Below are 27,559 nucleotides of genomic sequence, written 5' to 3' on the forward strand. Positions count from 1 at the left end.
TGGATGCCTGGTTTAGAGCCATTAAGAAACTTGGACAGTAAGCTCATGGCTCCTGATAGCCATCAGTCCACGCCTGAGAGAAAGCCATTGCCCAGTGATTTGAAGTATGTCTTTCTAGGAGAAGGGGAAGCATTCCCAGTGGTGATCTCTTCAAGTTTGACACCTCAGCAAGAGCAACAATTGATAGAAGTTCTAAAAGCACACAGGAAGTCATTAGGATGGACCATTTCAGATTTGCAAGGTATTAGCCCTTTGATATGTACTCATAAGATATTTTTAGAAGAAGGAGCAAAACCAGTTAGGCAAATGCAAAGGAGATTAAATCCCAACATGAAAGAAGTTGTCAGAAAAGAAGTGCTTAAGCTATTGGATGCTGAAATAATTTACCCAATCTCTGATTCTAAGTGGGTAAGTCCAACACAGGTAGTACCCAAAAAGTCTGGAGTCACTGTTGTAAAAAATGAGAACAATGAACTGATTCCCACGCGCATCCAGACAGGATGGCGTATGTGCATTGATTATAGAAAGCTCAATTCTGTGACAAGGAAAGATCATTTTCCTTTGCCTTTCTTGGATCAAGTTCTGGAGAGAATAGCAGGCCAAGCCTACTATTGTTTCTTAGATGGCTACTCAGGGTACAATCAGATAGAAATTGCACTAGAAGATCAAGAGAAGACAACTTTCACATGTCCATTTGGGACATTTGCATACAGGCGCATGCCATTTGGGTTATGCAATGCTCCAGCCACCTTTCAAAGGTGTATGATGAGCATTTTCAGTGAAATGGTTGAGCAGATTGTTGAAGTATTTATGGATGACTTTTCTGTTTATGGAAGTAACTTTGAGGCCTGTTTGGAGAATCTGAAAAAGGTTTTAGCAAGATGTGAGGAAACAAATCTGATACTCAATTGGGAAAAATGTCACTTCATGGTAAAACAGGGCATAGTCTTGGGGCACATCGTTTCATCTAGGGGGATGGAGGTAGACAGGTCAAAAATTGAAACAATTCAAAAACTCCCCATCCCTAGGAATGTGAAAGACATCAGAAGTTTTTTGGGACATGCAGGGTTTTATAGGAGATTCATTGCTTCCTTTAGCACCATAACAAGACCCTTGTGCCATTTGTTGTCTCAAGATATTCCGTTTGAATGGAGTCCTGCCTGTCAAAATGCTTTTGATAAATTGAAAGATGCACTCATTTCAGCACCTATCATTCAGTCCCCTGATTGGTCCCTCCCGTTTGAACTTATGTGCGATGCTAGTGATTATGCGGTAGGAGCTGTGTTAGGGCAGAGGAAGGATAAGAAACCTCATGTGATATATTATGCTAGCAAAACTCTTAATGAGGCACAAAAGAATTACACCACTACAGAGAAAGAGTTACTAGCAGTTGTCTTTGCCCTGGACAAGTTTCGATCTTACCTCGTAGGGTCACTAGTGATCATTTTTACTGATCACGCTGCTCTGAAGTATTTGTTCACAAAGCAAGATGCAAAACCCCGTCTGCTCCGATGGATCTTACTCCTGCAAGAGTTCAACATTGAAATCAGAGACAAGAAGGGAGTAGAAAATGTGGTGGCTGACCATTTGTCAAGGATTCCAAGTCAAGATCTCACACAATTTGATGAACCAATTCATGACAATTTCCCTGATGAGCAACTGTTTAAAGTAAATGTTATTCGTGCATCATCTGTTGTCCCTTGGTATGCCGACATTGCGAACTACCTGGCAACTGGTCTGATCCCAGACCATTGGAGTAAGCAAGATAGGCATAAATTCTTCAGAAAAGTCAGAACCTTCTTTTGGGATGAGCCCTACCTCTTCAAGTATTGTCCTGACCAAATCATCCGTAGATGCATACCCGATCATGAGCAACAAAGTGTCATCAATTTCAGTCATACTCTTGCATGTGGAGGCCATTTTTCTGTCAAGAAAACAGTTGCAAAAATTTTTCAGAGTGGATTTTATTGGCCGACACTGTTCAAGGATGTGTACAAGTTCTGTTCAAATTGCGATCGATGTCAAAGGTTAGGAAGTCTGTCAAGGAGAAACATGATGCCATTACATCCGATCCAAGTGTTAGAAGTTTTTGACTGTTGGGGTATGGATTTTATGGGCCCATTTGTCAATTCATTTGGTCATGAATATATCTTACTTGCTGTTGACTATGTGTCCAAATGGGTAGAAGCAATCCCGGCCAGAACAAATGACCATAGGACTGTCGTGAAATTTTTGAAAGAAAACATATTCAGTCGATTTGGGATGCCACGAGCAATCATCAGTGATGGAGGTTCCCATTTTTGTAATAAAGTTGTGGCAGGATTAATGAAGAAATATGGTGTACTACATAAGGTTGCAACACCATACCATCCCCAAACCAATGGTCAAGCCGAGCTAGCCAATAGGGAGATTAAGCGCATATTGGAAAAGACTGTTGCTGCTAATCGTAAGGATTGGTCCTTAAGACTAGTAGACGCTCTTTGGGCGTACAGGACAGCTTACAAAACAATTTTGGGAATGTCTCCCTATAGGCTAGTATACGGTAAATCTTGTCATCTGCCGGTGGAAATTGAGCATAAAGCATATTGGGCAATTCATAAGATCAACAAGAGTCTAACTGAAGCAGGCTTATCCAGGAAGCTCCAATTGAATGAACTTGAGGAAATTCGGAATGAAGCATTTGAAAATGCAAGATTGGCCAAGGTTCGCATGAAAGAGTTACATGATCGGCACATCATTCGAAAAAGCTTTCAGGTAGGGCAACGGGTACTCTTGTATGATTCTCGATTGCATCTATTCCCAGGAAAATTGAAGTCTCGATGGGTCGGCCCCTTTGTAATCAAGTCCATCTCAGGATATGGGGCATTTGAGATAGAAAATCTGGAGTCAGGACAGCTTCTAACAGTCAATGGTCATAGGTTGAAACCATACCAGGGTAGTGTTGAGGAGAATGAAGGAGTTGTGGATTTAGATGATCCATCATCATCTGATGAGTAGGGAAAGTTTCCTATCGTCTGGGAATCTGACGTTAAAAGACCACCTTTCCATTTAGGTTAAATGGATGTTTATAGATCTGAAAAAAAAATTAAAAAAAAATAATAAAAAAAATAAATAAAAAAAAGAAAAAAATAAAATAAAATAAAATAATAAAGAATTATATATATAAGTTGTTCATTTTCTGCATTACTTAATTAACTTTGATTCAAGAGTGTTTCTCTATGTGCAGTCTAAATAAAATTTTTTTGCATACAAGTTCATGCATTGAAAACCACCAGGTATGCCTATCTTCTATCCTTTTATTGTCGATTGAGGACAATGCGCAATTTAAGTTGGGGGGTAAGGTGTACTTGATTTTATTGGTGTTTGAAACTGATCCATTGTGCAAAAAAAAAAAATAAAAATAAAAAAATAAAAATAATTAATAATAATAATAAGAATAAGAATAAAAAAATTAAAAAAAAAAAACAATAAAATAATAATATAAAAAAAAAAAAAATTTGAATTGATAGACAGAATTGACGCTGGTGGTAGCTATCTTTTCTTGGGCAGTGCAATCACACTGCCCTATAAAGGATAAGGCACACTGCCAAATGTTGAAAAATGAGGCACCAAGCGTTGAAAAAGAGACGCCAAGCATAACCCTGTAATTATGGCATGCCTCGAGCCGAGTGTAAAATAGTGATGGTCATTGCTCTATAAGAGACTCCATATCTGTATAAGGCAAGCCACCCTTCTTGAGCTCAGTCTTCTCTCTTTTGTGTTATTCTCCGATCAGGTACTCTCATCCCTTTTGTAAAGTTTATAGTTCTTTACTTTTTTTTCTTAGTATAGTTAAAAAAAAAAAAAAAAAATGGATCTTTATCTCTCAAAAATTCACAAGTACTATCCATCTCTCCCGCAGAATGATTTGAAAAAAATTTATGTTGCTAGGTGTGAAAGACTTAGGTTGTTGATGCTTAATAACATCCCTGAAGATATTCGTTGGCTGATCGAAGCAAAAGTTCGATTAGCTGGTGAAACTTCACCTAGTTTTAAGCATTTTCCAGGCTTAGGGAAGAGTAGTTTTGCGAAGAAAAGAAGAGCGAAAAGAGTGAATGGTTGTTACAAATGTGCTCGATGGACCTGTAACACACGATGCAAATCTGTGGGGTTTACGTCCATAAATCGAGAAGATAAAATTAGTTTCATAAAGGATGGACTGAGTAAGGAGTCTCTGGATGATATCCGATTGACTCTTGAGACGCATCCGTGTGGAATAGTGCAAAGAGAACTTCTTGCTTTATGGACCCAGTTCAGAAGTGACCACCAACGCTATAGTCTTGGGAATCTGACTAAAAACGACCCTGTTTGCCAATCTATAAGAAAATTGGATGGGAAGCTTATCCCCACTTCATAGAAAGTGTTTAAGCCGTTTCTGGACGTAAAACCAGAGGAAGATGTGAGCCACAATCACAACTACTTATATATACGCAAGATTTTTGTTTGTATTTATTTCTTGTTGAATTGTTGTATAGCTACTTTTGATCTCCAAACTTCTTTTCAGGACATACAAAAGAAACAAACATGGAAGGGCAGTTCGTTCGTCAAATTAAAACCATATGTGTACTTTGTGGCTCTCAACTTGGGAGTGATATTTGTTACGCACTTGCAGCGAACGAACTTGGTAAAAAATTAGGAGAGAAAAAAATTAATTTGGTATATGGAGGGGGAAGTCGTGGATTGAATGGTTATGTTTCACAAGCTGTACATCTTGGAAATTCATCTGTGGTAGGTATAATGCCAATCCCTTTAGCTGAACCACATATTTCCGGGATTACACGCGGTCAACTTATAGAAACGACTTCTATGTCTGAGCGCATGGCTTGTAAGATTTATCAGTCAGATGCCTTCATTGCTTTACCAGGAGGTTTTGGAACACTTGAAGAAATCTTTTGTATAATCTCCTGGGCCAAGAGTAATCTCCATACCAAACCCATTGGACTTTTAAATGTTAACCATTTTTTCGATGGGTTACTCTCTTTTCTTGATCAGGCTGTGGACCAACAGTTCATTTCTCGTTCAGCAAGAAAGATTCTCATTTCTGCATCCACCATTGATAAGCTGTTAGAGAAATTACATGCTTATGTTCCACAGTACGATCCTCATGAGCCTCGGATAGACTGGTCTAAGGCAATTAGTAACAAGCGCCCAAGGGGTCCGATTAATTTAGATTTATCACTGTGAGAAATGCTCTTTATTAAGATGGCTGAGTAAGGAGTACTTTTTGTACTCTTGAGACGCATCTAGTTATTGTACAACTTGCAGGATTTTTTTTGGTTGTGTTCTTGAAAAAAAAACAAAAAAAAATAAAATTGTGGAATGTTGTTAGCAAAGTCTTTGATAAGATGGCTGAGTAAGGAGTACTTTTTGTACTCTTGAGACGCATTTTGCTTATCTTATGACTTGCATGAAATTTTTATTTTGGTGTGAAAATATAAATATATATCTATATGGTGTGCTCATTTGTTGTTTAAGTTTTAGCAGTTCACAGCAAATCTATGGACTTGTGGAGTTACAGGTATTCCTAACAACCCTGATTTATTACTGCAATTCAAGTTGGGGGGTGTAAGGTCTAGTCATGAATCATCTGGTTTATATTTAACTGTGAGTTTGTAATTACTAGTTTGTAGTCTTGTGGGAATTGATTGTCTTTATCTACTCTTATAAAAAAAAAAAAATTATTATGTGTTTTAAATAATGCTATTCCTAAAGCTTTAAAGTTATGCACTGATAGCCGGTTAAGTTTGCAATACGAAACATGAATGCATTGATTTCTCATTTGAAAACGTTTATGCATGAGAATAAGTAATTTACATTCATCAGGGATTCAAAATTTAGAAATTGGTTATCGGTCATAAAGTCAAAGGTAACAGTAATTAGCTGATTAGTACACTGTATGATCCCTCAACAGAAGTGGAGACTATTACCCAAGCAAGTGTTTGAGCCTAATAACCGTTAATTCTGAGTGAAATAACACTTACTCTAAATATGCTCTCTTGTTTATCTTATCTTTTCAATGGCTTCAAAATATCAATTCGCTTTGAATGTCTAGTATGATAGCGGATGAATTTGACTGGTTTCAAACTATGAATTAGATGACTGAGAAGCATGATAGGGGGATCAATTTCTTTCATTTTGAGCTTATTTTTTTTCTTTAAATCAACCTCTTGTTAGCCCATTTGAGCCATTTGTAGTACAACTTCTTTCGTTACCCTTGTTTAACCCATAACCATATGAATTTTATCCAATCTGGTGTGATTTTGGGAATTAGTCTGTTTATCTATTTTCATATTTAAAAAGAAAAAAAAAAGAAAAAAAAAAAAAGTGAAAAAAAAGGGGGCAAATTCTCTTAGTTATTCAGCATAACTGTTTCAAAATGAATGCTAAAAAAAAAAAAAAAAAAAAAAAAAAATTCCCGACACACCCTTTGCACACTCTACCTTTTCTTTGACAACCCGTATTAACCTTATAGCCCCATTACAACCCAGTCTGGTCCCTTTTGATGCTATAAATCATGTGATCTCAGAATTCGAGTTTGGAGTAGGGAATCATGTTTAAATTCAGAAGTTACTCATCTAGAGCATTATTCCAATCATGAAGCTATGTCAATTTCCTTATTCTTTCATGAAAATACGTTCCTTGTATTTGGGATGGCACCAAGTTTTGAACTTGTTCTGCATTTACTCTTATAACGGTGCACCCCCTTGTGTGTACACCTGAGGAATCCTTTTTATTGGAGAGAAAATCCATAGTAAGATTTGAAGTCAAAACTTCGAGGGAGTAAGTCTGTGTGTTGGTTATCCTAATTTCCATTCCTGAGATTGTATGACCTTTAACCAAAAATCTGTTTTAGAATGCTAAATTATTTATTTAATTTTATGCATTTCGGTTTCGAATTTGAAATTTTTACATTCATACAGTTATTGTGAATAAAGTTTGGCAGGTGTATAATCTGATTGCTAAGGGACTAGCAATGTTTAAGTTGGGGGGTATGATTAGTGGTTAATTTTATAAAAATTTTGTTATAATTATATCCTTCTTTTGATCTTAAAAATAGTTTAAATTAGATATTAATATATATTTTATGGTTATATGCAAGTTTAAATTGAAAAATGAATGAAATGAAATTTTAAAGTAAAATTTAATAATAATAATAATAATATATAAAATTATATATAATACATATACATCATTATATGCATTCATGTAATATATATAATATAATATAATATATATATATGTGCCATGTGTAATACATATATATAATATATAATTTATTAATAATATTAAATTATTTTTATTTTTTTTAGGCATGAAGAATTAAAGCCTATGAAGATTTAAAGTCCATGAAGAAATCAAGCCCATGAAGAAATCAAGCCCATGAAAAATCAAATCCATGAAGAAATCAAGTCCATGAAGAATTCAAGCCCATGAAGAATTAAGGCCCAATTTGAGCAACCCATGGAGAATATTATTTGGAGAAGGCCCAAGGATTATTTTTAATCCTAATGAAGATTAAAAACCAATTTATAGAAATCTATTTTTATTTTGTATGTGAGAGCTTTATTAGGTGTGTTTTTTAGCTAAAATCCATTTAACTATTAGGTGGATATTATAGCTAAAATCCATTTAACTTTATGAGTGCTTTATTAGGTATGTATTTTAGCTAAAATCCATTTAATATTAGGTGTGTATTATAGCTAAAATCCATTTAACTTTAAGTGTGTGAGTGCCCATTAGATATAATTATGTCTAGTTGAATAATTGAAATTGTGTGGTTTGTATTGCATCTTGTGGCCTATAAATAGATCACTTGATTGCATTTGTAAGTGTGATTATTATTCTTGAATCAAAGTTTAGTTGTTTCCTTATAATTCTCTCTTTGAGAATTGTTCTTGTTCTTTCCCCTTTTCTTTAGTATTCTCTCTTGTGATCTTACTTCATTCCTTTCTTCTTTTAAATTCTTATGTCATTTATTATTACTTTATTATTCACCGCCTAAATGGCCGGTTAATTTGTGCCTTTAAATTTCTGCAATTTTAATTCTTGTCATTTAATTGTTCACCGCCTAAATGGACGGTTAGTTTCTTGCCTTTAAATTCTTGTATTTTAATTATCTACCGCCTAAATGGCCGGTTAGTTTCTTCTATTTTAATTCCTGTCATTTAAATTCTGTTATTTAAATTATGTCATTTAAATTGTTGTCAATTAATTTAATAGAGATGAGTAGCTAAATCTAATCTTGGGTTAAGGCAAGGACAGTGTCTAACGCCAATGATTCCCAAAGAAAGCTACGCTTTAAATGAGTAACATTGGTTTAAACTTCAATATGAGTGTGTTTTGATTATTGAAAAATCACTAGGTTTGGATTGGAGCGTAAGCCTAACTTAGAGCTTTCATGTCACGCATGAGAGTTACTAGAACTGGAAACGCTATCATACCCAAACCCGGATGATTAATTTAGTTGTTTTGTGTATTAATTGTAATTGAATTTATGGTAGTTTCTTAAATTAGAATCCCGCATATCATGTATGGGGATTGCTTAAACTAGAGCTATCATTATCTTTAATTGCATTTAATAACAAATCCTCATATCTGAAATTAAATTAATGTTGCTAATCTTTTATGCTAATATTTGGGAATCAACGGGTTGGCACTGAAATTGTCTTAACTCAAGTACTTTCCAATTTCATATTCTCACGTTTAGTATTTATTTCAACTTCTGTCTTGCTTTATTTTCTAGTATTTGTTATCTAAAAAAATCATAAAAAATTATGTTATCAATCCATCTAAATGCGTGTGCGTGTGTGTGACATTCTTTTTTTTCTTTTGCCATAAATAAATCTCTCAGTGGACGACCTGGACTTATCCAGAAAGTATAAATTTAAATTTGAACTACAACTGCACTCGTACACTGACGAGTATAAACCTCTCGCCTAAATAAATAAATAAAATATAAAATTTTTATTGTGTTTTGTTTTGTGTTTTAATTGCAGGGTGAGAGTGCAGTCACCTTCCCTTTCTCTACTTAGGAATTGTAGCTTCGCACTGACCCCTGGTAAGAGAAGATGAGCTCTCACGAATCTTTCCTTTGTTCCGAGAGTGCTTGTTTTAACTTGCTCATGTTTTGATGCAGATTTTGGGGGGAAGAAACCGATTTTATCGGCCGAGGAGACTGATATCCTTGGCAAACTTGTGGCTGCGGAGTCGAGCTCGGAGATTCTTGAACTTTCGGACGAGCTACTTCGCGAATACGAGCTCGCCCCTCCTCTTGGCACCGAGACTGTCGAGGGAGATCATTTCAGGGACTTGGGTGCGGAGGTTCTCTCTTCCGGCTTACAGCTCGCTGAGACGAACAGTTCAAGAGGGGAAGCCGACCAAGACGATAATATGGTTGATCTCGAGCTCCTCCAACCGAAGCGTCATAGGGCGAGGTCGAGCACTACGTCTTCCATAACCCCGAGCTATAGCTCGCGGGATGGCAGGTCGGAGCAGCCGCAGCCGCAGTCACGCCCCCAGCAGCAGCAAACCCAGCAGTCGCGGGGGGGGGCAGCAGGAGCAGCGGCAAAGAACACTGCCCCGTCAGCCCCAACAATCAAAGCAAGCTCATCTGCAGTTGGGGCATCGGCCACCTGCCTCCCGAGACCATGGTTCGAGTGGAGCCCGTGGGAAGGAGGTTGCGGTGGAGGTTCGAGACGCTCCTGCTGCCAGCTCGAAACGGAGATCGGATCAGCTGCAACAGGGGGAGGATATCAGGGCCAAACGGGTCAGGGTCCATGAGAAGGAGCTGGCCGTGGAGGCCCTGCCAGGAGGGGTCTTTGTTGGTCCCCTCCTGGATTCCGTGCCCGATTTCCTGGGTCCGAACTCTAAGCCCCTTGACGACCCGAAGTTAAAGGGAATCCCCCTTTGTGATTTTGTCGCCCGTCACAGCCTGGTGGTAAGTAGGAATTCTTCGTACCTTAGTTTCTTAACCTACCCTTTTTTTTTTTTTTTTTTTTTAATGAGCTAACATTTCTTCTTTTGCAGACTTCTCTTGCTGCCGTGAAGCTCCGAGCTCAGTACAAAGATTTTGAGGAGCAGCTTCAGTCGATGAGCATGTCCCGTCAGGCCGAAATCGCGAAGCTTGAGGACGAGAAGAACGCCCAAAAGGCCGAAATAACGAAGCTCTCGGACGAGAAGAAAGATCTCCAGGTCGAGCTTCTTGCCACTCAAAAGGAGGTGGAGGGTTGCTTGACGCGTCTGAGGATGGAGATCCAGAAGAATAAAGATCTCGACGAGGAGCTTCGCAGATCGAAGAACATGTGGGAGCAAGCCAACTCCGGGCTCACCGGCGAGCTAAATGGAGCGAAGGCGGAGTTGCGGAGGGCTGAGGAGCGACTCAAATCAACCGAGGCCGAGCTTAGGGCGGCGAAGGAGGAGCGGACACGGGCGGATGATCGTGCCGTCCGATGCGAGGAGCTTGCCAAGAGGACCATTGACGATATAAGGGCGGAGGTCGGAGAGCGGATGGACGCGGCTCGTAAGGAGACCAGATCCGACACCTGCTCGGCATTTCTGTACACCCTTTGGGTGAACCATCCTGAGATGGATTTCTCCTTTTTCGGTGCGCAGGCTGTCGAGGAGGTGGCTCGGTATGCTGCCAAGGCCGCGGAAGATGCTGATGATGCCAATACCCTTGACTCGTTTTTGGTCGCAGCGCAAGCTCCTCAGGTCGGGGCCGAGCTATCCGGGGTCGCCGCGGCTCAGCCTGGTGAGACTGCCAAGGAGCCTCCTGTGGAGGTTGCCGAGGTTTTCCCAGCCGGGATTGTCGAGGTCGATCTCCAGCCGACCATAGCTACTGAAGCTCGCCCTGTCGAGGTTGATTCTGCAGAACCAAACGCCCCTCTTAGCTAGGATTCCCACATGTATTTTTTTTTTTTTTTTTTTTTTTTTGTAATGTGACCTTCATCTCATAATAAAAAATTGGCATTTTGTGCACGTTGCCTCAGATTTCTTCGCGAATTCAAGTTATCTCTGATGACGATTCTTGAATCATGACTTGAAAGTAACTTCTTCACGGTATAACTTGAAATTTCTTCAACAAAGCTCCCGTATTTTTGAAAGGTCCACTGATAAGGAACTTTTGAGTATGTAACTTGATAATAAACTGTTCGAAAATAGGTCCAGGTAGATCCGGAGTTTTATCAGCTCGTAGACTAACGCTCTTTAACCAGCTCGTTGATGATAGTTGTAATAATCAGCGCGAACACTCATACCTAGGCAATTTCCAGGAAACCCCGTTCGGCATATTTTGACGAAATAACGAGAGCCTTCCCGAGATATATGTAAAGTCGGACGGCCTTGTGATCTTGTCTAACATGCGGTGGCTGAGAAGCTCGTTATAGGGCGTGTGCCTGATAGGTCGCGAATGCTTTATTTTTAGCCAAGTTAAGACGGACCTCAGCTGATAGGGTCCAATACGCAAAGTTTGCTAGGGTATGAGCTTATGCCATGGCCTCGGCCGGCATGTTGAGGCTTTAATAAGTTTTCAATAAATTGGGAGCGAACACTCAGGTAGGTCGCAGACCATGGCTTTAAGCCAAGATAGGAGGACCCCAGCTAGTGAAAGCGCAGCCTGTAGCACCAAGTTATATGTTCAGGCGGGTCATAGAGTGACCCCAGCTAACACACCATGGCTTGTTATTTCGTTTGACTTGTACGGCCGGGATATGTGTCCAGGTAGGTCGCGTTACGTCCTCAGCTAACACCCAGTGGCTTCTACAAGTTTTATTTGAACTAAGAGGGAACACCCAGGTAGGTCGCAGACCATGGCTTTAAGCCAAGATAAAAGGACCTCGGCTAGCGAACCCAAGCTCGGGGTTACTCGTGGAAGTGGTTGCTCAGTAGGTTCCGAACCATGACATAAAGTTAAGATGACTGGTTCTCAGCTCGCAAACCACGACCTGATGGAGGGACCGAGGTAAATGCTCGGTTAAGCCGTTGACCGTAGCGCCGTGGCTAGGTTATTTAGGCATCAGCTCGCAAACCATGGCTTCTCGACCCCTCGTTACGGGGGCATTCAATCGAATACCAATAAGAATAAAGTGTAATGAAAGTTCATAAATTCTGACCAGAATCATGAAAGTCATTCGTAATGAAAAAGACGGAGCATAGGCAAGAACGATTACATTTATCTGAAGTAAGGACGAAGATGTTCTGCGTTCCAAGCTCGTGGGAGAGGGAGACCGTCCATGTTTGCCAGATGATATGCTCCGTTATTCAAATTTTCTTTGATGATAAATGGACCTTCCCAGTTAGGCCCTAAGGTGCCATCGCTTGCCGCCCGTGCTCCTGGTAGTACTAGGCGTAGTACCGGATCTCCGACGTTGTAACGTCGAATTCGGACCTTCCTGTTATAGTATCGTGCCACTCTTTGTTGATAAATTGCGATCCTCACGCGAGCTACATCTCTTGATTCCTCAAGCAGGTCCAGATTAGCCGCCAGTAGCTCGTTATTGCGATCTGAGCTGAAGGTGGCCCTTCGGTGGCTGGCCACTTTATTCTCAGCGGGGATCATAGCCTCCGACCCATACGCCATTGAGAATGGGGTTTCTCCAGTGCTGCTTCGGGCTGTTGTTCGATAGGTCCATAGCACTGTTTGCAGTTCATCCACCCAGGCCCCCTTTCTAGCCTCAAGCTTTGTCTTCAGGGTCTGCTTGATTATTTTGTTGACTGCTTCGACCTGCCCATTGGCCTGGGGGTGATCAACGGCGGTGAAACTCTTTTGAATCCCCATTGACTCGCAGAATTGGATGAATTGCTCGCTGGTAAATTGGGTTCCGTTGTCCGTTACTATTTGCTGTGGCACTCCAAATCTGCAGATTATGTTATCCCATGTAAAAGCTTGTGTCTTCGCACTGGTGATCTGTGCGAGCTCTTTGGCCTCTGCCCATTTGGTGAAGTAGTCAACTGCCACTATGGCATGTTTGCATCCTCCGCGAGCCGTGGGCAGCGGCCCGATTAGATCCATGCCCCAAATGGCAAAGGGCCAAGGGCTGCTCATCTGCTGCAGGTAAGCCGGCGGAGCTCGCGGAACCTTGGCGAACCTTTGGCACTTCTCGCATTTCTTGACCGTCTCTATGGCATCTTGCTTCACGGTGGGCCAATAAAACCCTTGTCGGAGGGCCTTTTGTGCCAGAGAGAGTGCCCCTGCATGATTACCGCAGTGGCCTGCATGAATTTCTTCTAGCACAGACTGGCAATCGGTGCCGTCAATGCACCTCAGGAGTGGGGCTGAGAATCCCCTCTTGTACAGTCTTTCATCGTAGATGCAATATCGGGCGGCTTGAGCTCGCAGGCGACGTGCTTCCAGCTTGTCTTCCGGTAGTTTCCCGTCTTGCAGATATTCCAAGATGGGGGTCATCCATGAGTTTTGGGGCACCGTGATCAGTAGCGTTTCATCTCGTTGTTCTGTGCTCGGGGTGGCCAAAAAATCGACAGGTATGTCCCCCAAGAATTCTGCGTCCCGGGCAGTTGCTAGGCGAGCCAGAGCGTCCGCATGAGAGTTCTGGGAACGGGGGATTTGATGCATTTCATATTTTTTGAAAGTGGCTAAAAGTTCGCGTGCCTTCTGTAAGTATGCTGCCATCTTCGTGTCTCTGCCTGGTATTCTCCCCGCACCTGGTTGACAACTAGTTGAGAGTCGCTGAAGATCTCCAAGAATTCAGCTCGTATTTCCTTTGCCAGGCGGAGTCCTGCTAGTAAGGCTTCATACTCGGATTCATTATTGGTAGCTAAAAAACCGAACCTCAGGGCGCAGAGGATTTTGTGACCTTCGGGGCTTATTAGCATAACCCCGGCTCCCGCTCCTTGTTCGTTCGATGATCCATCGACGTATAGTTCCCAGGACGGTCCTTTCAGGTTTTCCGGCTCTTCGTCAATTGGCCCAGTAAACTCGGCAATGAAGTCTGCCAACGCTTGACCCTTTATCGCCGTCCTTGGTTTGTACTTTATGTCGAACTGAGCGAGCTCAATAGACCATTTTAGTAAACGACCTGAGGTATCCGGTTTTTGGAGGATTTGTTTCAATGGGTATTTGGTCAGGACTTCGATCTCATGAGCTTGAAAATAGGGTCGCAGCTTCCTCGACGCCACTATTAGACAGTAAGCTAATTTTTCGATTGGTGCGTACCTTGTTTCTGCATCGATTAGGCTTTTGGAGACGTAATAAATGGGGTGCTGCACCCCTTCTTCCCCCCGAACGAGGGCCGCGCTGAGAGCCTGTTGGGATACTCCTAAGTACAAGGTCAACCTCTCTCCCTCCTTAGGTTTGGCGAGCAGCGAGGCCCGTCCCATGTACTCCTTTAGTTGTGGAATGCGAACTCGCATTCTTCTGTCCATCTGAAGTCTTTCTCCTTTTTTAGAAGCTCGAAGAAAGGGGCACACTTGTCAGTTGCCTTTGAAATGAAACGGCTCAGAGCCGCGACCTGACCATTGAGGCTTTGCACCTCCTTCTTTCTTATAGGCGACCTCATGTCGAGCAGAGCCTTAATTTTGTCTGGGTTGGCTTCAATGCCTCTGTTGTTTACCATAAACCCAAGAAATTTTCCAGAGGCTACACCGAATGCGCACTTGAGCGGGTTGAGCTTCATCTGATATTTCCTGAGGACTCCAAACGTTTCTCTTAGATCGGAAACGTGGTCCGTCACTTGCTCGGATTTTACCAGCATGTCGTCAACGTATACTTCCATGGTTTTTCCGATCAGTGCTTCGAACATCGTATTGACCAGCCTCTGGTAGGTCGCGCCAGCATTCTTCAATCCAAAGGGCATGACCTTGTAACAATAGAGCCCCCGGTCGGTTATGAACGAGGTGTGCTCTTGGTCCGTTGGGTTCATGGGGATTTGGTTGTAGCCTGAATAGGCATCCATGAAACTGAGGAGGCGGTGACCAGCCGTTGCATCTACGAGTTGATCGATTCTGGGGAGGGGAAAGCTGTCTTTAGGACAGGCCTTGTTCAGGTCGGTGAAGTCGATGCAGGTCCTCCACTTCCCATTTTTCTTTTTTACTAGGACCGGGTTGGCCACCCAGACCGGATAGTGGGCTTCCTTGATGAAATTATTCGCCAAGAGTTTGTCCACTTCTTCTTTAAGAGCGGTATAACGCTCCGGAGTCATTGGCCTCCTCTTCTGGCGCACTGGCCTGTAGCCTGGATCTACGTTGAGCCTGTGTGACATGACTTCTGGGGCGATTCCCACCATATCTTCGTGGTTCCATGCGAATACATCAAGGTTAGCTTTAAGGAAATCTGTAAGTTGGGATTTTACCTCGGGGGCCAGACTCTTGCCTAGCTTGAGGTGCCTTTCCTCGTCTGCCTCGCCAACTGAGATATCTTCGAGCTCTTCCATGGGACCGGTGGGCTTTTCGCAGTCGACCTCGCGTGGATCCAGGTCCTCCCATCGGCCGGTTGATCGCGGGCCGACTTTTGCGATGATATTTACTTTCTTTCCCTTTGCTCCCATTTTTAGGGCGTCCTCATAGCAACGTCTTGCGAGGTGCTGCTCGCCTCGTACACACCCTACACCGTCGGGGGTCGGGAATTTCACCGTAAGCGACCTGATTGAGGTCACTAGATCCAGGTCGTTCATCGCCGGCCTTCCGAGTACGACGTTGTATGCTGAGGGGCAGTCAATTATGAGGAATTCTGCCAAAGTAGTGGCCTGGCGGTTCGCATCCCCGATGGTGAGGGGAAGGCTGATCCGACCGACGGGAATCACTGCGTCTCCCGTGAACCCATAGAGTGGCTCTGGGGACGAACCCAACTGTTCCGGTCCCAAACCCATCTGATCGAAGCATGCTCTGTACATTACATTTACCGAGCTGCCCGTGTCCACCATTATCCTCCGCACTTCGGAGTTGCCGACCTGGGCTCGTATAACGAGTGCGTCGTTGTGCGGCCAATGGACGTCTCTGGCGTCTTCTTCCGAGAAAAACATCTTCTCTGGGATTGGGTTACCCCTAGGCCGCTTCGCGGGAACCGGCTGTTCGCCCGATCTCGCTAGCAAGACATGGTTGGCCTCTCGTATGTATTTGTCGCGGGATTTGTGGGAGGAACCAGCGAGGTGGGGCCCGCCATGGATCGTGTAGATGGTTCGTACAGCCGGTGCTTGGTCGTCATCGGTGGGAGGCTGCTGCTGTACCGGCGGCTGGCTTGGTTGATTAGTCGGCCGCACCACGTAATCTTTCAAGCGACCTCTTCTTATCAGATCTTCGATGGCGTCCCTTAGGGCCCAGCATTCCGAGGTGTTGTGACCCGCCTCGTTGTGGTACGCGCAAAATTTTTCTTTGTTTCGGAATTTGTTTGGGGTTCTTAACGGGTTGGGCTTCCCGAATTCCTCTTTGTTCCTTTCGATGGCGAAGATCCTTTCTTGGGGGTCTGACAGGGCACAGTAGCTGTCAAAGCGCTGTGATCTATGAGGTCGCTCATCTCCCTCTGCCTTCCGAGCTCGCTTGAACACTTCATTGCTCGAGCGCTCCCCCCGAGCTTCTCTTCCGGCGTCTCCGTTGTGCCTTTTCTTATTCTGGCTGGAGCCCCCAACTTCTTCTCTCGACCCGACGGGCTTCTTCGTCCCGAAGGCGTCTTCCCATCGGATTTCCTTGGAAGCTCGTTCATAGAATTCCCCCAGGTCTTTGACCGGGGTTCGGTAGATGCTCTCGTAGAGCTTTCCGTCTTTTCGGAGGCCGGCGGAGATCGCCGTTAGGATACTTTCATCCGAGGGATCCTCGACGTTGCTCACCTCGCGCCTGAACCTGGCGATGTAATCCCTTAATGGTTCGTTTGCTTTCTGGAATACGGTGGCGAGGTGGCAAGGTGGCGCGAGCTGCCTCCTTAGAGCCCTATATTGGTTAAGGAACCTCTGTTGGCACTCCTCCCAGCTGTTGATGCTACGAGGCGGAAGGCTCCTGAACCAAGCTCGGGGGATGTCTCCTAAGATTGCTGGGAAGGCGCGACATTTAGCCAGCGAGCTGGTTGTCTGTAGATCCATTTGCACGTTGTAGGCATCCAGGTAATCATAGGGGTCGCTATCCCCATTATATTGTGGCATGCTCGGGACCTTAAACCTCCGGGGCAGGGGTTCGAGCTCAATTTCTCTGGCGAACGGCGTCCTATCCCCACGGCCATTATTCTGGCTGCGGACTCCTTGTCGTTCCTCCAGCTGTCGCACCCTCTGATACAGCTCTTCCACAGTTGAGTCCGGTCCTACTGATTGCTGGGCTTGCGATCGCCTGCTTCTTTCTCGGACTGGGGAGCGGTGAATTGGGGACGGGTAGTTATCCCCGATATCTTCTTCCGCGGGTGGGTGTCTCTCCTCCCGCGGTTGGTGGACCCTGCGAGGCGACGCCGGTGGGTCGTGGACAGCCCGTGCTTGAGCTTGGGCCAGAATTCTGACCGCGTCAGCGAGTTGCATTACCGTATTCTCCAATGCTTCCTGGCGCTGTTGCCAGTCCCGGATCGTCCCTGTCCCGGTGATTTGGACAGTAGGCTGGACAGGGATCCGTGGTGGTATGCCGGGAGCGTCTCCGGCGGGCGGCGGCAAAGGAGTATCGGCTGTCGGGGCAATGGGTCCTCCATTTGGTGGTAAGTCTCGTGGTCGGTCGTGGTGATTTTCAGGCGGGTCGACCGCCGCCTCGGAACTTCTAGTATTCCTTCCTCTAGCCATGGCTATTGATCAGAGCGGCCCCTTCCTCTAGCGCCAAAATGTCGACGTTTGATTTCGGCCGACCGTGATTCGTTTTGGGCCGCGGTGAGTCAATCCAAAAAAAATACCGAGAAGGAAGGAAGAAAACCCCCCCCCCCAAAGTTCCAAGCGTGTACACCAGAATCTTTTACGTGGTTCGGCCAGAACGATGCCTAGTCCACGGCCGCCATCTGATTATTCTCCCAGAGTGACGGTATCTGATTATTCTTTTCTGTCCCTCCTCCTTGCTCCTCATGGCCCCCTTTATTTCCATTTTTCTTGAGGGACTTTTACAATCTAGATAATATATAAAAATACAGTGTTTGTATAATGGGGGACAAATAGTTCTTACCGCCTTCGCAAGACCGGGAGTGGGATCCTCATTACGAGGGGCATGGGCTGTTACAGATAAAGTGATCGGACCCTACCTCTGACTTCTCAGCAGCTTTGCCGCTCATGCGAGCCGGAGGTTTTAGGGGAGCGACCTGGATGGTCCAGCGATCTGGAGGATATTTCAGGAGCTCGTTAGTCGATTGCTCCGAGCTCGTTGGGGGATTACCGGGAGCTCGCCATACGCTCGCTTTACGAGTTCCGGATCTTTGATGGAGGCTGGACCTTCCTTGACGAGGTCGTCCGGGCCTTCTCGGCCTTGGGTGATTGGGCCGGTCTATTGGACCGAGTCTGGCCCATGCGGGGTGATGCGGGAAATACATATAACAATAAATATACTTTTAAGCTATTAATTAATAATTATGTATTTAGTTTAAAAGAGTTAATAAGTTATTACAACTTAATAAAAAGAAAAAAATAGACATGATATTGAATAATGTAAATTTTTATCATTAAATGTTGATAAATTTTATATAATTATATATAATATATTATTATATATATCTTTATTACTATTATATATATAATAGTGTTATATATATATGTATACAGTTCGATTGGTCATGGCAACGAGAAGAAGCACAGACAGAAGAGATGAGGGTGACGAACAGCCAACGACGCGATAGGTCGATGGCGACCGATGCGGATGGGGATGACGATGGCCTTTTGCGGGTGGGGACGACGATGGCTGGAAAGGCTGGGGTAACTGGCAATTGGAAGTAGAGATGCAGAGGTTGAAGAAGATGAAGAAGAAAGGTATGGCTAGAAATTAGCAAAATATATGAGAGTAATATAGTAAATTTATTGGTCAACACAGTTTATTTTATAGCAATTTTTTGCATAAGCTATCTCCAACTAGCTTTTGCAAAACTCTGGTGTAAGAGCGTTTAAGCTAGACAACTTAAATGCTCTTATAATTTGTCAAATATTTTAATCAAATAAGTTAAATAGCTTAAAAGTTAAATACCAACTTATAAGCAGTCAAATCGTCTAGCCAAACTGGTCTTAAATTAAATAGCGTTTAAACTGATAATGTGTTTGAATAAATATATTTTAAACTACTAGTTAATAATTATATGTTTAGTTTGAAAGACTATTACAACTTGAGGGCGATGGACAGTCGACGACGCGATGGGGGCAACGGACAACCAACGACGTGATGGGAACAGCGGTCGATGTTGTCGATGCAGACGACGGCTGCCAGGAAGCAGCTGGTGAGGGCGACGGTGATGGCCAAAAGAGTTGAAGAAGAAAAAGGGAAAGGCAAAGATTGAAGATGAAAGGCAAAGCTGAAAATTAGGAAAAATAATAAGGATAAGATGGTAAATTACTTAATCAACTCAGTTTATAAATGAGCAATTTTTTGCAAAAGTTATTCTCCAATAGCTTTTGCAAAATAGTACTGCTATAACGTTTAAGCTAGTTAGCTTAAACATTGATATAATGTACCCAAACACCTCACCAACTTTTCTCAACAGTTTATAAATTATATATACAACTTATAAGTGGTCAAACCTCTTTGCCAAACGGAGCGTTCAACTTATTTCGTCAAATTTAATATCAACTTATCTTGTAAAATTTAATATCAACTTATCTTATCTTGTAACTTGTACACTGCTCCAAGAATTCCCCGACGAGTAAATAAGGTTAGCTCCCCGATAGGTCACCCGAACTGCTGCTGCAAACCGGACGCATCCCATCCCAACAGGGACGACAATACTTGTTCAATTTATCTCTTTCAACTTGGATACTATTACCATGAGGTGGTCGGTCCTTGGGGAGGATGGAAGAACCATATTGTCAGCAGAGAAGGTTTGGCATCTCACCGAGGATTGATACATGACTTAAATTGATTGACATACTAAATAAAAAACCAAATACGAATACAACTATACAAGTTATAATAATACAAATAAAAGACAGAATATATCCATCCAATTCATTAAGATTCCACGTAACATACAAATAATACATTTGCTAGCAGAAGGATGATGGGAATTGCTTAGATCCAATTACACAAAACATCCGACTCTAAGTAAACATCTGATTAAGGGGGATGTGCTGCTGCTGAAGCTGAAGCTGAATCACAAAAAACATCCAACACCACATGGCATGGGGAAGATGCTAATATAGAAAACAAGAAAGAACGAAAGAGTTGCATGTAGCCAGCCAGCCAGCCATTGATAAAACCAGCGTTTACAAGGGCATTCACTAGCTAGCTAGCCTAGCTAGCCGCCCAGCTCAAAATCCCCCCTTGAATTGCATGATAAAAGACAACCAAGGGGCCAACACAAAAAAGGACAGAAAAATTGGAAACAAATGTGTCTCAGACATTCATGCAAAAAAAAAAAATCCACACTACACGACCCAAACCAAAACTACATGTTTCCGCAAAACCATACAAAGGCAACTCTGGCCCTTAAAGACCATGTTCCTGACCCATCATCTGCCTCAGTCTAAAATTCTATACCGTGGCTTGTGGGGTAAACTATATGCCCATTTTCAGTACGAACCACGGAAACCATTGCCTCTTGCCTCTTGACTGCCTCCCCTCCCAAAACTCCGCCCTGAGAACCGCCCTCTGAGAGCCTCGGATTGGGAACTTCCTCTGCCGCCCCTCCCCCTTCCTGTTCAACACAATCCACAGCACAACCATGTCAAAAGAACTGCACCATCATCATTGTGGTCCACGAGTTAACATTTTCGTGAATAGATAATCTCAGATAGGTCGCAACCATCACAATTTGTTTAATCAATACTCAGGGATGCAAGGTCGATTTATGATTTGGTGTTAGGCATCACAATGTGCATTATGCATGTACATGATGAGTTCCGATTGCAGGCAATCAATTTGTCCTATATTAATCATTAACAACTGAACAAAAAATAAAAATAAAACAAGTATGGAAACATACTGCCACCTCTTGGAGCACCACTGCTGTTTGCTCTCCTCTCCTCGATATGGACTTGCCTTCCAGCCAATTGTATAGGTGATGCCTACAGAAAGAAAATCAAAAATACATATGGGACAAACTGACTCTTACAGCTTAACAATGTTTCAAACAGAACTAAATCCCGGATAGGGTGATCAAAATGTATCATGATTCAACACAAAAAAGTGGTAAAAATAATTGATTCAAGGTACGGAAACAGCCCCTTTGCTAAGCAAGGGTAAGAGGCAATGTACAACAATAAACCACCCCACAACCCATAGAAACAGGGAGCATCATGCACTCAGGACATCCCTATTAGAAGACAGGGTATTATCCACATGTTCAATCTCTTCATTTGAATAAAATTCAACCCCTTTGGTATTTTTGAAATCTATTACTTAGAAGAAAAATATATGGGACACTAACATCAAAAAAGTAAAGATAGATCTTGATAATGATACTGGTTTCCACAGCTTTTCTCCTCGTGTACCCATGGTTTTACCAAGGATACTTTTTTTCAAACGCAAAAATGAATATAGGTAACGAATGCAAGAAATTGATTTCCCTATCTCTATCCCCAAAAAGAGCAACCATAAGTTTGACAGATAATCTTGAGATGCGACAAGCCGCAAAAAGAAGTAACATGATCCATAAAAGCTAAAACATAAACAAAACAGAAAATCAGAATAGATCATCAAAACTTGAGAAGAGACAAGCCATCTAATCAATGCCATGGAAACAAAAAAGACACGCACTTGAAACATCAAAATCTTTGGAACAGGACGTAATGAAAACAATCGTAATGGGTCCAAACCTTGATTGCATTTTGAACAGCCTGAAGATCTTCAAACTCAACAAAGGCATAGCACACACCAATGTCCTGCACATCAATTGTTATTTATATTCATTTCAAGTTTACACAAAAGACTTTGACTACGAGGCATACAAAAGAAAATAACCTTTCTGTTCCTGATGAACACGCCATCAGGGGTGATTCTCCCAAAGGTTTTAAACTCATGCTCAATATCAGCAGCAGAAATGGTAGGAGGCAAGTTCCTCACATAGACAGATTTGGATTCACCTGAAAAAGTTCAATACAGCAATCACGCTGATGTAACAATCATAGCATGCCAGATAATTACTCAAGCAGATGGTACCATAAATTGAATTGAATTTGAAGTCAATCCCAACACCATCTCAGGTCACCAACATACCCCAACTTGCAGACCTCAATAAATAGTAGAACAATACACTTGACTTCCCACAAACAGGCATCTATAGCATGCATAAACCATTCTTGATCTCCCAGGCACTCTGAATGGTTGACCCAACCATAAAACAACATAAAAAAAGCAAAAGAATAATATCCACCAGGCAACTTCCCAAGCATTTTGAAATTTTGAGTATCACTCGTTCTTTCTCATGTTATTTCTCCTTCCCAAAATCACAGATAAAGGCAGATGGAACTTGAAGTTTAATATTTCAATGAAAGAACTTGCTACTAGGATCAGCTTTACCAATGTCATACTCCTCATATTGAGTCTCAACCAACATTCAAAAATAAGCTCCAAATTCAGATTCAATTTGTCCGGCAATAAGATGTTGTACTAAAGTAGCACTACCACAATAGATTAAACATATCTTGTATGAGTCATAGCTACAATTGTGCCTTACTTTGTTAGTCACAAACATTTGAGCAGAGTAGGATAAAAAGATATTATTGTCAAATTTCGTAAAACTCAGAAGACAAACAATGAAAAAAATATATAAATGAAACAAAAAAGAAGAGAAAAAATCACCTTCTTCTTCAAGTGATGGATTTTCATCAACTGCCTCATAACTAGGCTCGGGCAAATTGGTACGTTGTGCAACTGGCTGTGGCTGATGCCATTCAGAAGCAAGTGGGGCATTCTTCGGAAAAGATGGCCGAGAAGAAACAGAGGGAACAGATTGCCCTTTAGGAACTCGTAACTTTTGAATTGTCAAAAAAAGAAACCACACGAAAAACAAAAAATATTAAACCAATGTCAAGGCATAGAATAAATTCTTTTAAATCAGTAAGCAATGAATAAAACAATCTAAACACTAGAAAAATCTCCCAATTTGATAGTTCCACTCTAAAAAATTCCCACACTGAACATGTTCAAAACACAAATCTATGGATTAGCCAAAAAAACCCCAAATTTATAATCAGAATAGATATCTTGTTGTAATGTATAAACACACATCAGAATAGGTAATCATAACCACCAATAGCAAGAAAGATTGCACGCATGAGTAGGGGTGGAATGTTATTTTAACTGCATAGGTTGCACAAACAAAGAGGTTCAAAGTATTACCTGTATCCATAATGTACCTTATTTGACATTAAAAATCTTATTCAACTCTAGCGTGGAGACACAGTAGCATAGAAGGCTCAGAGATTGAAGAAAAGCAAAGTGCAGAGAGGATATACAGAGTATGGAGTAGCAACATACTATTGAAGCATATGTTAATTTTTCAGGCTCTCCAACAGGTTCCTCAACAGACTGAACAGGTTCTGGCACAACTTCTGGCACATTTTGAAGCAAAGGAGGAACTTCTTCTTCAGGAGTTTCCTCCAATACAGTAACAGTTTCAGGAGCAGAACCTTGTGGTTGCTCTAGCTCATTTTGATACTGCTGCTGATCCTGCTCTTCAAGACCATACTCATCAAGTTGATCATCCCCTTCAATATGAACTGAGTTCACATACTCACTGGCCTCTTCTCCAAACCCATACTCAGTCACTGGTAAACCGTATGTGTTAGCCCCACATAAATGAAATTCCAAAAGTGTGTATATGCGTGCGTGTGTGTTAGCAAATATTGAATTTTTAAAATCCAGATTAAGTGATAATACCTGGTGGCTCTGGAAGAGGACTTGAGGAAGCAATCTGGAGCTCAATCTTGCTTTCAGAAAATATAGATCCCGTGGACTGAGGGACCACATCTTCATTAATAAAGTGGAAGATGTCATTCAGAACAAAGTAACCTTTGTTCTGTGGTGCAAGCAAAAACGTTTGAAAAAACTTCCTGCTGCCACTAAAATCCTTGGCTCGAACAGAACCTGAAACCACCACAAGAACACCTCCATTCCAAGATTCGAGAGAGTTTATTGTCTTGACCTCAATTCCCGTAAAATTCAGTGACATGACAAGTGCATGAATTTGCTGCAGAATATAAAAAGAATGTTTTATTCCATGGATCACACAAAAGCCACAAATGAAAGTTGAATCAAACAAGCCAAATGCATATAGTTCCTGGAAATATAGGGAATAGAATTCAACTATACAAGAAGGTGATCCCTTCAAGCATAAGAAATAACAAGGATGAGATATGCCAAATTTTCATAAATGTGGAAAGATAAGATTCATGAATCTTACACAATTAGAACGTACTGTTATTGTAAACAATGTAACTTAAAAATTACACATTTAATAAAGCACTAAGTGTACTAAATTATTTCTTGAAATTAAATTTCAAAAACCCTAGCTTTGACTTCAACTCGTAAAAACTGGTTACTTTTCCTCATAAAAGAGCCATAGGAAAGAATAAAATTTAAGACCACACTTTGGATTGCCAAGTTCACCATTTTGGATACAATTTTACAATTTTCCCATTTAGGTAGCGTTTGTTAAAATGAGTAAAATAAGGGAGTATCAAGATAAGTTCGAAATGATTTTCAGACCAAGATATGGAATTGTTAAGATGAAGTTGGGAAGCATTCCAAAATTTTTATCAGGCTGTTTGTTAAATTTTTTAAAATGCACTAGATGATACAAATGTTATTTTTTTCTTATCTATAAAGACCAAAATATACTTATCTTGAGGGGGAGAGATATAAGCATATCTTGAAAGATCAAGATAAGAGGTTATTAATGATTTTTCCAAAAATGGTCAGATAAGCTTAACAAACATGTTGGAAATGATAGAAGTCCGGAATGCATCCCATATCTTGACTTTTTCATCTCATATCTTGATTAATAAACGCCCCCTTAATAAATAAATAAAAACATTTGGGAATCCGGGTATAAATTTAAACTTGATGAGGTATAGCACCCTCAGGGGGTAATACTGGATTGGCTTCCAAACAAAGCACGTCTGAAGTCTTTGCAAAAATGATACATGTTCAAGAATCATCTACCACTAAATTAAATTATTAGAACATGTTAATTTACCCATATTTTTGTATGCCAACAGATACCACAAGCAAGAATGCAACACTGCCTTTTTGGAAAAGCAAATAAAAATAGCAACTTATGGTGCATAATATTCATCACTAGACTCTCCACAATATATACATTCACATTAATAAATCAAATAGGATTTCTAGATCATAAGGGATGTTGCTTACTTCACAAACAATAACATGAAACTGTGAAAATTCAGATTTGAACAAAGAACAGACACTCATCGAATTTCCAATAACAAATTGTTGAATAAGAATGTCAAAGGTCCTGATCTCAGCTACGCGGCTGCATCCTTTCTTGGAACCCATTGCTATACTCATTAGGAAACAAGAAAACCGGAGAGCCCCTCACAGCCCTTGTTTCCTTAACTCGATTAGGCAAGGTCTAGCACTGGCATGTTCCTTTGACAACAAAAATCAGACAGAATACAGAAACACATACCACAGGATCTGAACATGTCAAAACAAATCAAATAATAACAACATCAAAAGTGAATAGCAATGGGGCGTTCATTTGAATTAGCGGGTGAGATAAATCCAGTATACGATTATTACCAACATTCCCGAAGCAGACTCACTTGAATCCCCATCAACCAGCATCATCGAGCTTGCGTCAGTGTAGAAGCGATGTGCCAAATCCGGTTGCCGTTGAAGAACCTGATAGTACTGTCCAACGAAGTACGAACCAACCTGAAAACCAAAAACACAATCAAAAAAAAAAAAAAAGAAGAAGAATCATCAAAATACTAAAGAAAACACCGCACTCAATCAATCAACAATCATGAAGCTTCAACAAAATCGACCCACCTGAACTGCAGTAACGGGAGCCGCGAACCCGCTCGCCATTGGCGCTCTCCAGCAGGGCACGCAACGAAAAACCAAAACCCGGATCGTCAAATCCGCTGTCCTCTCGGAACAACGAACGGATCTCAGATCGCCACCGAACCAAACAAACAAAACCCTAGGGGTCTCAGATGCCCTGGCTTCACAAATGGATTAAACTAACTGTATTCTATTCTATACATCTTCGTACAGAAACATCATCATCAAACTCAAAACGAAGTCTCCGTCCTTATCCTGTATTCTTCTTCTAAGAGAAGATGAAGACAGACCTGGATCTCTACCGTGTACACAGAGAGAGGAGAGAGAGAGTGAGTGAGAGAGAGGAGAGAGAAGAGAAGGCTCACTAGTAATTGGCTTCTTTTTTAAAGTGGAGGAGGCTTCATCGTAAAAATACCCCTAAGAGAATCCTGACCGTTGAATGCGGGGCCTGATTGAGCCACTCACAGATGATCATGGCCGTCCATCATGCGCTGATTGATGATATCGCCATAGCGTGCGCGCACCACGTAAGACGCGCCACTGCGACGTTGAAGAAAAAAAATTGTAATTTCCACGTTTTAACGGTCATATTTTTTTATGATATTAATATAATACATATGTATATTAAAATATTATTTAGACACTGAGCGTAACATATATAGCAACACTCCATATCGATACTCTTATCCATTTCGCATTAATATAAAACATTGGTATAAAATATTATCATAAATATTAAATTTAAGTATCTAAATAATATTTTTGTAATCCTTTAAGATAGCTCAATTAGTCATAGGGAAGTTGAATACTGCAAATTTATGAACTGAGGGGTGACGAAGACCCCTCAATTTTTCCTGTCACAAAAAAAAAAAATCTACAAATATATAATGGCTAAAAATGTCACAACAGATATCTAAATAATATTTTTAAAAATTCTGTGTTGTAAATAATTTTTTATATTATATAAATATTATTAAATATCATACATGAAACATTTTAATTAAACCAAAATAAATAAGTAACGTTCGATTCAAATCAAATGGTAAGTTAGTCCAATTCAATTTTTAAATTTAATCATTTTAATTTAATTCAATCCCTAAATTTAAAAAAAAAAACTAAAATAGTTAAATTGATCAAAATACTAAAATCGACATCATTTTTATACTTTATTATTTTAATTTTAATTTTTTAAATTTTTCAATCTATTCGATTTTTTTCAATTTTTTTTTAATTTCCAATTTATTTATTGCTAATTCTTTGAAGAAATATTTATAATATCAAAAATTATTGCGCAAGCCCATTAACGTTACTTAGGAAATATTTTTATAAAAGATTTAAAAATTTTAACAAAAATCCTGTTTTAGTTTTAGAAATCATTATTAGACAAATATAAAAATAATTTAAAAATAAAAACAAAGCTATTTGGTCCAAATTCTTAGCCCTAAACGAT

At 41.2% G+C, this 27,559-nt stretch overlaps 1 protein-coding gene across 3 annotated transcripts; it reads right to left on the minus strand.

Annotated features, from left to right (window-relative positions):
* Window positions 1-20,276: 20,276 nt before the first annotated feature.
* Window positions 20,277-26,472, minus strand: LOC127787143 (nuclear transport factor 2). Of its 3 annotated transcripts, none has more exons than XM_052315034.1 (9): window positions 26,095-26,472; window positions 25,843-25,977; window positions 23,959-24,268; window positions 23,557-23,846; window positions 22,879-23,050; window positions 22,039-22,160; window positions 21,894-21,959; window positions 21,068-21,143; window positions 20,277-20,773 (listed from the first exon to the last, which is right to left on the minus strand). In XM_052315034.1, exons 1-9 carry the CDS (start codon window positions 26,131-26,133, stop codon window positions 20,649-20,651), a joined length of 1,335 nt encoding a protein of 444 aa, XP_052170994.1. In that variant the 5' UTR covers window positions 26,134-26,472; the 3' UTR covers window positions 20,277-20,648. The 3 variants fall into 3 exon arrangements, with proteins under 3 accessions (XP_052170994.1, XP_052170993.1, XP_052170995.1); XM_052315033.1 differs by having other exon boundaries at window positions 21,062-21,143; window positions 26,095-26,471; XM_052315035.1 differs by lacking the exon at window positions 26,095-26,472 and adding an exon at window positions 25,453-25,737 and having other exon boundaries at window positions 21,062-21,143; window positions 25,843-25,974.
* Between the last annotated feature and the right edge of the window lie 1,087 nt (window positions 26,473-27,559).

Source organism: Diospyros lotus, chromosome 12 (assembly GCF_014633365.1).
Source record: "Diospyros lotus cultivar Yz01 chromosome 12, ASM1463336v1, whole genome shotgun sequence".
NCBI lineage: Eukaryota > Viridiplantae > Streptophyta > Magnoliopsida > Ericales > Ebenaceae > Diospyros > Diospyros lotus.